This window comes from Cyprinodon variegatus, unplaced genomic scaffold (genome assembly GCF_000732505.1).
Source record: "Cyprinodon variegatus isolate N-32 unplaced genomic scaffold, C_variegatus-1.0 Scaffold11, whole genome shotgun sequence".
In the NCBI taxonomy this organism is placed as follows: domain Eukaryota; kingdom Metazoa; phylum Chordata; class Actinopteri; order Cyprinodontiformes; family Cyprinodontidae; genus Cyprinodon; species Cyprinodon variegatus.
This window is the reverse complement of record NW_015150464.1, coordinates 345,516-359,324: the sequence shown is the minus strand read 5'-3', so window position 1 is coordinate 359,324 and position 13,809 is coordinate 345,516. Positions and strand designations below refer to the sequence as shown.

General features: G+C 37.5%; 1 protein-coding gene across 1 annotated transcript in view; it reads right to left on the bottom strand.

The window, feature by feature from the left end:
* btaf1 (B-TFIID TATA-box binding protein associated factor 1) overlaps positions 1 to 10,824 on the bottom strand; it is a 32,645-nt gene extending 21,821 nt beyond the window's left edge. The window contains exons 1-8 of the mRNA XM_015380819.1: positions 10,400 to 10,824; positions 9,085 to 9,208; positions 5,652 to 5,766; positions 4,754 to 4,897; positions 3,063 to 3,262; positions 1,061 to 1,194; positions 789 to 918; positions 637 to 705 (exon numbers count right to left, since the gene is read on the bottom strand). Coding sequence (XP_015236305.1) covers positions 637 to 705; positions 789 to 918; positions 1,061 to 1,194; positions 3,063 to 3,262; positions 4,754 to 4,897; positions 5,652 to 5,766; positions 9,085 to 9,208; positions 10,400 to 10,413 — 930 coding nt within the window. The 5' untranslated portion in view covers positions 10,414 to 10,824. The remainder of the gene's footprint in view (positions 1 to 636; positions 706 to 788; positions 919 to 1,060; positions 1,195 to 3,062; positions 3,263 to 4,753; positions 4,898 to 5,651; positions 5,767 to 9,084; positions 9,209 to 10,399) is intronic.
* Positions 10,825 to 13,809: the final 2,985 nt, after the last annotated feature.

Here is a 13,809-nt window from a genome sequence, read left to right as displayed (position 1 = left end):
GAATCCCGCAAAAGTTCTTTTTTTTCCCCTCCATGTCTCTGTACATTTGAGAGTTGATGCAACAATATAAATTTGTAAAAATATAGGAAACACTTTCTGTTTTTATTGTAAAATAAAAATATTAAAGAAATATAAGAAAAAAATATTAAAGAAATATTCAGAAATCACCCAAATCATCCCAATTAAAATAAAAATCAAAAAACAAATTTTATTTTGGTGATGTGTTTAGAGTGATCTAAAGAGTTAGGTTCCAAATATAGTTTAACGTGAGGTTCTAAAACTTTTACTCTGGCATCATCTGAGGTCTACAGGATACAGTTTATTCCCAGATTTTTTTCTAAAGAAGAAGAAGAAGAAGAAGAAAAAAAAAAAAAAAAAAAAGTGGACCCCTTTTTCCAGTTACGCAACTTCTGCAGGTAACTAGTTGGACTGGATTTAATTTAAGGGTTGTAAATTAAAGGATAACAAAGCTGTAAGCCAAAAAACTGATCAAATCCTGCATTTTTTTTTTTTCTTTCTCTTGACTTTTATCAAATAAAATCACAGTAAAATATGTTCATGCTTAAGCCTGACGCTCCAACAAATGAAAATTTGTTTCGTTCATTCGGACGCTCATGGTTTTGGGTTTTTTATTACCTCCCATGATGGATTGAAGAGGTCGTTACAAAGCTCCTCACAGAAGCTCTCCAGAGGCCACTCTTGTGACTAAAGACAAAGAACCAACACATCACATTTAGAGTGAAATCCCAGATTCCATACAAGGGGTTCATTAATCCATCATTTCATACCTCCTCTAAGAGACCAGAGTTATCTGGAACGTTGTCAATTAAGACCTTATGTTCCGTTGCTGGTTGGTCAATTACTACATTGGTTGTTTTTCTGCGTTTTTCCTCAGGTTCACCTTCGAGGCAGTCATTGCTAAAATTAAAGAAAAAAAAATTAAGACACTCATTAGCAAAACTTAACACCTGCTGGGTGGAATAAAAAAAAACAAAAAAAAAACGTGCTGCCAATGCATAGGATTAAACAGAAGCGTGAAGGTGTGCGTTTATAATCTTACCTCTTCTCACTGGGATCCACATCTCTAGATTTTTGCTTTGCCACTAGTTTCGCCAGCCTTTTAGCTTTGTTCTTCTGACGGCTGCTCATACCAGGCCGGAACTCGGAGTCGATCAGTTCAGCAGCCTGAATAGTCTGAAACGTCACCAGAAAAAAAACAAAAAAAAAGCATTGGTCGTTAACAAAAAGATTTCACGACTGTTTTATACTTAGTTTCTGAAACATAAGCAACAAAAATGCTGTAAAATGTGACTTAACAACAGTATCATCAGTCAACTGACTTTATAACTAAATTTTTATATTGTGATCGAGTTAGATTGAGGATGCAGCTGTTTATTAAAGGAATACTCACTTTCAAAATGCTTAAATTACAGCCAAAATTAAAGCAACAGAAATCTGATCACCAACTCAAAAGCATAAAACGGGTTGAAAACTAGAGGTTTGGCAAAGACAGTCAAGCATCTGTGTGTCTGTGTGGGATTCCATAAATAAAAAGCAAATTGTGGGGACTAACGTCTGGTCCCCAAGGGTACAAATGCTGTTTTAGGCTTAGGTGTTGGGCTTAGGACTAAGGTGTGAGTTGAGTTTAGGATTAGGGTTGGGTATGAACTCGTAATGATTAAGGTTAAGGTCACGGTTAGTCTGTAGAAACGGTTTAGAAACAAATGTCCCCCTAGGATACAGAAAAAAAAAAAAAAAAAAACTGTGTGTGCGATAGCTTTATCTAAAGTAATGCTGCGTTCACACCGGACGCAGCAGGAGCAGCAAAATCGCGTCTGCTGCTTCAATTTTGCTGCTTGTACCAGTTTAGTTCTGACGCGCGGCTGAAGCAGCTTTGCTGCTCTGGCTGCGCGGTCGAAAAGTGTATTTGACGCGCGTTGGCCGGAGCTACTCTATCCTTTCTTTGCCTTGCAGCTATATTTGCTGTGATCAGTGGGAATAAAGTAGTTTTATTATGTTTTTAAGTGAGAAAATACACCTGAAAACTTATTCAGTGCAGTCAGTTCATCCAGATTACCATCCTGCCTTCCAATATTATTTCTGTCAGAGCCGCTCAGACCCCCAAATACCAGCAGTGCGCTGTCAGTAAGAATCCCATTCAACAGCAGCCTATGATCCGGTCGCCTTCCGCAGTTAGCCGCGGCGGCTGGAAGCGGTTTACATATACGTAATCCAAACTGCAGGCAGCAGGATAATAAAAGCGAACATATTCAGCCGGCAGATTTCAGCGTTTTAAGTTAATTTAGGCCGTAATAAACTGTTTCAGAGAAGCGAAAATAGCGCTCTGTATCATCAGCGATGTGTCCGTCTCCCTGGCATCTCCCAGATCAGCGTCTGATTGGTTGATGCGGCGCGTCGAGCAGCAAAAGTAACATTTTTCCATCTCGAGCAGCAGCAGCGCGTTGGCGGCGCGTGGCAGATGCTTAAACGCGCTGCGCCTGCTGCTCAAAATGCGCTGCGGGACCTTTTGCTGCGAATTGACACGCATCAATCATTGACTTTGCATGTAAACTCGCTGCTCCCACTGCATCCGGTGTGAACGCAGCATAATGCGTTAAAGAGAAACACATTTCCACTGTTAGAAAGTCATACTCTGCATATCCGCCATACTATACATTTGGCCAGTTGGATCTTCCATCCAACTGGCCAACTATCTTGAATGCCCACAATAGATGCACATCTCATGAACATGGAAGACATTGTGATTTAAAAAACAAATAAATCTCAATATTTATAGCTTTTGGTCTTCAGCAATAGTAACACCCTGAAGAGTTCCACCTTCTTTCAGGGGCCAATTCCAGTTCCAAGCCGGTTTAATTTTATACCAAGGTTTCTATTTGTCATAAGAAACTCTTCATTGTTTTAATAAGAACATCCAGCACATGACCAATAACTAAGACCATTAAGAATCAATGATTTTTCCCCCCTCATATTTCTGAACAACAGGTTAAGAGTCCACAAAGTCCACTGATTTGCACAGCAAACACCAAAACAACACTGACCACATGGTTGCGGGAGCTGCAGCCAGCTGTAGCTTTATGCCCGTGTGCTTTAAACCCGCCTGGATGACACGAATAATCTAAGTCCTCATCATTGAACAGATCGTTTGTGTCCATTCCAATAGCGGCACCCATGTCCAGGCCCAACTTCTTCTGGAGCAGCTTCCTTTGGCGTGCAAGGCGTTCCTTTGGATCCATCTCACCTGAGAACAAGGAAAAAATTATAAAAAAGTGGATATCAGTCAGAAAGGGTAGATGAGCTAATAAGAGTATTGGGAGAATAATGTGTCTTTGGATGTGTAAACAATGGATGTTTCTTGAGTTCAACATCTTTAGATGGGGAAAAGAAAAACAGGGATACATTATTAATAAAAAAATAAAAAAAGAACGGCATCGAGGAGTAGCTTATTGTCCCCATAAGTCTTTAATAGGAAATAAAATGTGATCACGAGGAAGAAGCATGTTAGTGAACAAAAGGAAACGACAAGCAGACAAAAGTCCTGCAGCAAAAAGGTCCAGTAAAAGATAAAGACCAGCTTTCCCTATTCAAATCATATTCAAATCCATAAGCGAGAGGTGCCTGGTTGGTCCCTGAGGGATCATTTTCACTATGGAAATGGTGCTACAGTGCAAGAAATTTGGTCACACTTGTGATCTAGTTTCTCCTTAATGCAAATGAAAACATTTCAGAGTTATGCTACCAAATAAAAATAAAAAGTCTCAGTAACTTTGGAAGTCTTTTTATGGTAAATGGTCGTTCCATAAAAATGTAACCGAGCACCTCAGTTCGTAGCACTTCGTTTCAAACAGTAACTTTCATCAGATAAGTAATGTGGCCGTTAAAAGTCTGTATTCCACGCATTCATACACAATGATTCACCTTAAGTTGAAACTCTAATTTCAGACACGTGCTCCTGTTTGTAAAGGAAACAAACAGAAAAACAACAAAGTTCCTCTCGCAAACACCTCACCAACCAGCAGATGGAAGGCTAAGGTGCGTCTTTCTACAAAAAATTTTTAAAGTTATTTCCTGTACACTCAATGAGAATTTCTTTATAGTTGTGAAAAACAGCTCCCAAAAGGGGAAATAAACTATTAAGATTTTTACTTTACCTTACTTTATTTTCAAATTTATACAAATCTAATTTTTATTAAATAGAAAAGGCGATTATTTTCCCTTTTTTGTAATTAACTTGCAAGTTGTGCCATTTCAAGAACAAACTTGTAGGTGCTTCATGTGGTCCCAGGGCACCATGTGGGTGAGCACTAGAGCACCAGTTAATGGAAAAAGTAGGATAATAATCGGTGTAAATGGGTCAAGCCTGCAAGGTTTTAATGGAGTGCAGCAAACTGGTTTAGCAGAGGACAAAAACCAAGAAGCAAAACCACAGCAGTTGGCCATCCAATTACCTTTTCAACAAGCTCTGTAGAGTTGTGCTTTAAATATTTATTATTTAATTTGTGTTGACCAATTTGCCAATCAGTCCTTTCCAGGTTATTATGGTCTATATCACAATAAAAAGTAAACCTATATGCCATATGTTATTTTGGTCAATTTAACCAGGAGGGGGTGTACTTTAGGGAAAGGAAAGTTTCAGAGCAAAAAGTTAAGTCTGGGTGCCTGAGGAGGCTTTAGGAAGAAAATATTTTTGAAAATACGAATCCGTTATGAATATGAATATGTCTGCACAAACCAGTTTTGTCTTCCTGCAGCTCAAACTCAACTCCTGCAGATCCAAGCAACGAAGCTCCATGTCTGAGCAGGCGGGAGATGTCGAAATGGTAAAAGTTCAAGCGGTCACAAGACGAGTCCTCTGGAGACAGGTCTTCACGGGACTCTAAAGGGATGCAAAAAAGTCCCACAGCTGTTACCTGTTATCTTTAATGAACTATGAATTCATCAGGAAATGTCTCATTGACAAAATCCTCATTTTACCCACAGATAAAAAAGCTTTAACAATGTTTTAAATTCCATGAAACATGTTAAAACATATTAGCTTTTTTTTAAAGAACATGTAAGGAATAAACCATTTAAAAAACTTAAAGCTGCTGCTACAGTAGTAGCCATTAAAAATTTCCCCACTTTCCTTGATAGACCCTTGGCTGGTCCCCTACAATTCCTTTTTAAACATCAATCTTTGTACTGAAATAGTCTGTCACGATTTGTGGACATTAAGAGCTAAAGAGAAGCGTAAATTCCTGGTCAGACCCTGTAATTCAGTGAAAGGGTGCAGTCAGAGTAAAAAAAACTACTGGGAGTCGCAGGGGAGTTGGCTGCCAATCGGCTGGCGTTTGACTGGGAAGGGCCATTTTGAATGGCCGCTACTGTATATCACAATACAAATGGTCACAATGGTTTCCGTTTTCTTTCCTTGCAATTGGATTTATATGTATATGCAATGTCATACAAGCTACACCAACATATTTAATATTTTACAGATTGACTTTGCTAATGGACAACCATTATATAAATGACCACTTGATAACCATGAAAGGTTCATCAATTATGTAGAAAAAAGAAAAAAACATATCAAACATGGTATTATCCAGAATGATGCAAGTAGTCCATAAAATTACCCAAAAAATGCTCACCTTCCTTTGGCTTTGGAGCCGGGTTCCACTCCGGAATATTTTTCACGATTGCCTCCACCGCTTGACCCGCAGCAATCCGAGTGTCCCAGCTGGGACTCCTTAGATAAATAAGGACCTTGGGACAAGAATTTTATCTGATTTAGTTCTAGCATATACAATATAAATAGAGCTTTTCCTAAGTTTTCATACCTCTTAATTCTTAAATTGTTATTCTACTTTAAATATTTCAATGTAATTTATTTGGATTTTGGTTGGTTAATCAAAGTTTAATGCAAACTTGGAAACAATGGTCAAGTCGTGGAATAAGACGGCGTACTTAATGCCTAGTAAAAGTTAAAATAGCCTTATACTCAACTTCATCAGACAGCAACTATTGATCCTGTTATAAATTAAACAAGATTCAACACAGCAGCGCAAACCAAAGAAGTTCACAATTGTGAAATGGAATGAAAAGTGTATTTTCTTAAAAAAAAATAATCCTGCGTGTGCTTTTCCACCCAAATGCCTTTAATTTGATACCACAACACTCAAGATTCATGAGAAATAAGCATAAATTTCAGCATCAGCCAATGTTGGCATCCCATTAGTAAAACTTAGCTTATGTTAGTAATCAATATTTATTTACATGTTGTGGCAGATTTCGATTTCAGGGGATGGAATTGGAGGTATGGGGTCGATAATGTGGTGTTTGTAATGCCAGCACCGTGGTTGGTTTTCATGGTGTTCAAAGGGTATAGAAATCATTCAGATCAGTTATCGGTAATACCAGCAATATTAATATCTGAATAAGTCCTGATTTTCATAGCAACGCATCCTTACAAAAAATACAATTATGGGCAGCCAAAGGCCTTCAGACGTAATCTAAAACAATCCACCAATAAAATGTTATCTTTGCATAAATGTAAAAAGGCTTTAGAGGGCATTAGTGAACATTAGCATTATGAAAACCAGGGTAAACACAGTAAAAGCCTCAAGCAGAGTTAGAGTATACAACAATGTTAAAACTTTCAGAAAGATCACAGCTCTCATTCCATCACCTGAACATGGACATGGGTGGTAAACTGAATAGTGAGGCGCATGGAGCATCATCTACTGAAGCAGCCACGAGGCCCCAGGTTACTGGAGGGACTGCAGAGATGTATTATTTAGGTGGGGGAATCTGTCCACAGAACTAAACAAACCTGGCGTTTGTGGAACAATGGAAATAGAAAGTGAAACAAAGCGTTTCTGTCTGCAGTTTACTTGAGAATAATTATTGGAAACAGCAAACATGTGGAAGATTAAAGAACCCATAAATTTAGGTGTGATGGGCCAAAAACAAAAGCAGCACATCACCCTGAAAAACATCATCCCTATGCTAAAATAGTGATGACAGCACCACATTGTGTAGACATGTTCCATCAGCATGGAAAAGACAGGACAACAGGGCTGATCGGAAAATGAGCGCTGCTAAAAACGGGGTAACCCCCCCTTCCTGAGCTTCACTTTATAGCGAGAGGCTTACTCTGTTAGCCCCGACCTAAACTCCATAGTGAGTATGTGGCAAGAGCTGGAAAACCGATCATTTATTAGGGGTGGAAGGGTTCACAAAATCCACGGTTTGGTTCGATTCACGGTTTCGCGGTCACGGTTTTCGGTTCGGTATATGTCGATAGTTGCACCGAAATCCCATAAAAATTAATGAAAAAAATACAAAAAATTTTATACATTTTAATTATTTTTAATGATCCGCGGAAACCATGGATCATTTCCGCATGTTTTGCAGCTTTGAATTTAATCATATCGTGCATGCCCTCTACGATCTCCAAGGAACTCGGAGCGGACGGGAGCCACAGCGGAGGCTGTAGGTTTTGCTTTGTGCAGGCGGTCTGGAGCGCAGCGGGGCGGAGCGCTTATGGAGTATGTGGGATTTCGGGGTTAGCATGACATGTTGGTCATGTTGCTGTTAGCATAAACAAAACGTGTTGCACAATGCTTGCACACTGTTGCACTTTTATCCACAACTTTCTTTCCGCCGTCATCGTAGGTCACTCTAAATGCAAAGTGGTCCCATACAGCAGACCTATAAAGTGCTGCTGGCGCGTCTTCCTACTCCTGTTCTCTCCCTCTCTCCATACCCACACAATTCTCCACAACAACTGATTTTTTTCTGCTACACCCGGCTACGCTGCTTCGCTTCTTCTTCTTGTTTACTACTGGTGGATGGCTTTGGTCGCAGTACCGCCACCTTCTGCTCTGGAGTGTAAACGCTTCGCCTATGAAAAAAAGGAGCAGCGCATGAACCGAACGAAACACACGCAAACCGAACCGAGACAGTCGAACCGAATGGTTCGGACGGTTTTCATAAACCGTCCCATCCCTATCATTTATATATACCGTAAATTCTCTAATATAGGCCCGGGCCTTTATTTCACTCAAGTGCATCGCGGTCCAGGCCTTTATTGGATAGAGGCCAGTATTAGAGACAGGCCTCTATTGCTATTTGAGCAAAACAGACTACCAGTGGAATGAATAAAAATGAGATTTTGTGTCTATTTGAACCTATAAAACACTAGGTTCATTTATTGAAAAAGTACAGTTACCATGTCTCGCTTGGTTTGAAGTAAAAAAAAAATATAAAAATCCTCCAATTCTGTTTAATTCTCCTCCTCAGTTTCCTCCTCCTCTTCATCTCTCCCTTTATTCTCCTCATCACTCGCGCTGTTCCTCCTGTTCTGCTGCGTGTCTGTTCTCTTCCTCGCGCAGACGGGCAGCAGCAGGGCTTGTCGTCCAGCTGCGCAGGGCTGTGGTACTTGTATGTTACTTACTACCACAAGTATAATGTTGAGGTATGCCCAGAAAAAACGTTTATAGCCCCGGCCTGTATTAGAGACCGGCCATTATTTACCTCCTCTGACAGCGAGACCGGCCATTATTAGAGACCCGGCCGCTATTGGAATACAGGCCAATATTAGAGAATTTACGGTAATTTGACTGTGTTTGAGCTGTAAAGCAAAGAGAATTGGGTTACAGTTTTGGTCCACATATATTCAACGCTAGTGGAGACAGACTTCAAAAGACTTTCAGATAAAACTGCAACAAGTTTCTTTTAAAAAATTACTCAGGACAGCTGAATCCAAACAAAACGCTACTTTTCAGACCTTTTTTTTTTATTACTACAATGTTTTAAAACAGCATCCTTTCCCTCCCACTTCAGTTATCCTTTCATTTTATCTATTTTAAAAAGCCTAATGAAAATAAAAATGGTGCTAATGTAGTTGTAACATGGCAGAAATATGAACAAGTTCAAGTTGTGTTTACGTTTTTACAAGGCTCTGTAATCAAATCATCCGATGAGTTTATACACTTATTCATTACCAGCCAGCAAATTGCCAGTTTCTCTCACTCTGCTTATTAAACATTGTCAGAACAAAACAAATAAAAAAATCCACACCTTTGACAAGAGGTTATTGAGTTCATGTGGGTGAAGTTTCACCACTTCTCCAAGCTGCTGTGCTGCTGCTTTCCTGGTTACTGGTGTTGTTCCGGTGTCGAGCAAGATAAACAAACGATCAAGTCTGAAAGAAGTAGAAAGACAATAAGCCACATCAATAAAGCATTACAGACTACAGACATCAACATGTTGCCATCAGAAAGACTGTGGCCTTACCGATGCTCACTGACAATTGACATTTGCTATTGTTAGGAATTTTATTTTTTTAGTTAAGTAAATTGTGGTTATTCCGCTGAAGATTAATTGAATGTATAAAAGTAACTAAACAGTCAGTTGTTTTAAGAATGGCAAAAAATGTAAGTTAAAAGAATTCAATTTGAAATGTACATTGTGTAGTAAGCAAGTTATAAATACACAATTTGAATTTAGCAAGTCGTACACCATAACTGTTTTAAGCGCATATATTCTGGAGACTGGTTTTCTGTGTGTGAGCAAGGTTATGTTTCTATTTAAGCTGGAAATATTTCTTTGCTCAGCTCCAGAATAATTTCTTAGCATTTACATATTTAAAAAAAAAAAAACAACTTTCTGTTTTAAGGAAGATTAATTTATGTATCCATGTGAAATGCTGAAAATCCCATGCTTTACATTGATAAATGTGACATCACAGCTAAATGCTGATATCTGATGTAGCCACCACATGCCTGGATGATCACATATTGTTTGGTACTCATGGTAATATCTAAATACCTTTTGAGCAAAACTTTCAAAAATGCCTTAATATACACTAGAAGAAAAACTACATCCAGATTAAAAGTTTTATTCTGCAAATAAAAAAAGAAAACAAAACATATACAGCAATAAAACCATGGCTTTAAATAGATTATAACAGCCTTGGTAGATAGATCAACCTACTGGGAGAATTGTAAGAAAGTAAAACGGAAAATATGTTAACTATACAAGCAGAGATATGAACCAATACCTCTTCTGTTACAATCCTTGGGATAAATAAATGAGCCTGTAGTCTATTTGCAAATCCCATTAACTCATGCAACTTTGCTAAACCATTTCACCTATGATGCCTAAAGAACTAAGACAAAACTAATGGTTGAAATCAATCAAAAATAATAATGTGACCAAAATTGTGAAAGAAATTCTGCTTAAGGTAACAAGAGTGGCGGTATACTCGCAAACGCTAGTCGGCCATCGCCACGCTATCTAGCTACCAAATTAAAGCTAGGAAGATTAGCATAGCAGGTAGCTAATTGTTACCAAAACTCGGTCTAACTGAGTCAACAGTGCGTGTGTAAATTACCTTGAAACAGCCATGCTTATTTGTTGTAGGAAACTCAATTTCCCACATTCAACACCAGTTTTATATCTTCTTTTCTTCTAAGGTGTCAATACGGTAGAAGATAGTGGGCGAAGTCATTAGCTAGTTAGCCGTTGGTTGCTAACTAAGGCCTTGCCGGGGCTGTGAACCTCAGCAGCCCAGCGGCTCACTAAGACTCCGAGCGCTGACTATCATGTCTTCAAATCCGTCCCCACTGTTCCTCTACTTTATACTCCCATAAAATGCGGCCTAACGTCACCGAGCTGAAGCTCAGTCTATCCTTCGGAACTCTTCGCGGATAAATATTTCAACCTAATAAGGATTAGAGAGTTATTTTGTTGCACGCTGAGGGCAACCAAGAAGACTGTTTTTATATGAGGAGCCATCTTGCATTTATTCCTTCCTCCATGGCAGGCGAGTGCTGATTGGCTACAAGCGTTCAGGAGAGCCAATCAAAATGTGTGTTAAAACAGGAAAATAAAATACGGTAAAAAAAAAAAAAAAAAAAAAAGCCCACACATATTGTATTTTTTCTCTCTCTCTCATTGAAGCACCGTAAACATTTCCATACTCAGCATTTGAAATGGGTACTATACAGCTAAAAGTGCATTTAAAAAAATGTAGAATTTTTTTTGCATACATAAATGCATATACTATTATATACCATCAACAATATCTAAAAAATATATATTTTTAAAATAATATTCTTTTCATTGTTGTTCTTAAATCAAGCCATGTTGAAACACTAAGTTACTGAACATGCCTTCTTATTAGTCCAAGACTTGAGCTAGCCATGGTCCTGAAATTAGTTAAAGAGCCTGGCCAAATTTTCCTACAAACCCTCTTTACATGTAGTTTTGTTACCTATAGAACAACAAATGATGTTTTGTTTTTTGTAATTTTATTTTAACTATTAAATTGAGTGCTTTTCAAATCTACCTACCCACCAACAAGTATTCGTACAAACATTTATGGATTAATATTTACCTGTTCAGTATATTGTTTTTCCTGCAGCTGTATTTTGTTAACAAGGTTTCCCAGCAGAGCTAACAGTTACCCACTATGTATGCACACATGCAGTCTATACAACTGACATAATTCCATTCAACAATTAATGGAAATAAAAAATGAAATGAGAGAAGTTAATCAGATTCTGATCGCAGTGGCATTCTACTGGCATACAACCATTCAAATTGATAAATACAGAATACTTTTTAATTTAATTATTTGAGAGTAAAGATTATCCCTGCAAGCAACAGTAAAATATGTCAGACAGAATGGTCGTCAGAGTCAACCTCCAAATGAACCACTTAAGGTTAAGCAGTTGCTTTTAAAATGCAGCTAAAGTACTTTGTAATTTATGTCAAATCTGCAAGCTCTCCTCTCCACAACATTTTTTTTCTTATACATCTTGTGATGTCATAAACTGAAATAAACACAGAGCAGAATTGTATGAAAGTACTCCATTGAGTTGTATCTTTGATCAGAAATTACCTCACTTACCACACACTTTTTTTTTTAAATAGAAACTTCATAAACACATGAACGCCAGTTTTCCACTAAAAGTGTTAAACAAAAGTAAATTCTGCCTTGCATTTCTGACGCGATCAAATAGCTGGGGCAAAAAAACACACAAACATGCAGAAAGATTCAGTGAACAAAATGTCAGATTTGCCCTGTGAGCTCTTGGGAAAGGAACATGACATTTTCTCTTTTATGTAAGTGTTGTTGGGGTGTTGTCATGCAAACAAGTCTCTTCTCAGTTTCAGATCCAAAAAATATCCAAAGTAGTATGATTTACAATGAGAACAGTTTCTGTAGTCTAATGGATGTTTTTTTTTTCACATTATGAACATCCTGGCTGTGTTCACTATTTTGCTTATGAAACATTGTTATGCAACCTCTAAAATAAGCAACCAGTAGTTCAGATTGGATTAAGGAAGAATGTGTCCACCAATGTAAATATCACTATCTGATTCAAGCAGTATTTTATTACTTATTTAGAGTCAGTTTCTAAAAGTAATAGACTTAATTATCCTAGTCTATAAAAAACCTCAAGAAACAACTGATATTAAGCTCTTTTGTTTTTTTAATTAATCAGTAGGGATATAGGTTGGCTTTCACGATGTTTTCAGAAAAGGATCAGATTTCACAGAAATCCAACTTTTACATGTTCAGTTTTGTCATTCAGTCTAAATGAGTTACATTTATACAGTTCAGCATACCGGTAGTTTCTTTATGCAGCACCAATTTAAAATATCTCAAGGTACTTTGCAAATTATTTCAGTTTTTAACTTGATCGACAAACATTTTCAAAATTCCAACTGATTCAAATAGAATTTTATAATATAGCTTCAGTGTTGGTGCAGTTACTGTAGGGAGGCAATGTGGTTAAAAGGACAGTAAAGAAAACAGAAGGACAAAACAGAAAACAGAAGAACAAAAAATATGAGCTAGAAATTCTTCTGCAGGTAGAAAAAAAAACAGCAAAAAGTTAAAAGCAGGCAATGATCCATCAAGATTTTGTGCTTTTAGAAAACAGAAACAATAAAAAAAAGAAGTACTCACTATGGAGTAATTGTGAGGGAAATAAAAAAAAGGAAAGTATATAAAGTTAGTGGTAGGCAATAACACTGCTAATGCCATTTGAAAACACAAGCACTGAAACAGGAGTTCTTTCCATGGGAATAAAAATCAGACGCAATCCCCGGCTGCAATTGCTTCTACAACGACTCGAAATGAAATGGATGCAGCTTGACCAAAGAAACACTGGGCCACATATACTTTTATAGAAAATAAATAGAACAGGTAAAACACCATGTTGGTGACAGCAATAGATAAATAAATAATTCAGATATGGATGTGCCATCAGAAAACCTATTCTAAAAACAACATTCGATATTCGTCATGCCCATCTGTTCTCGACAGCCTCTGATCAACGTCTATGCAATATTTACTGAACAGAGTTGGCATATTGTAAAATAAGTAACTTATATCAAAATAGTCTAGAAAGTCTATGGACATAAAAATAATTTGAAACTCCCGTTCTTATAATCAAAGCAAGAAAAAGAGAAAGCTCTGATCAATATGCTCATAGATTGTATTTTTTTTTATTTCTTCAGATGTGGAAACAAGATTCATTTGCTTTTTTTCTCTTTAATAAAAATATTTATTGACTGTTTTATGTTGTTTTTCTAGTTTATTGAACAAAAAACATTTATTTACATTTTCTAGTAGGAATCTCTACTTTTAATTCTTTCAACAACAAAAAAAGAGTGAAAATAACAGTTATATACAGGAGATCAACTTAACTTGTGCAAGGCAACCAGCGTTGTGGTCAAGACCACCTAACCCAAGACCAAGACAAGACCAAGACCAGAGTGTATCGAGAC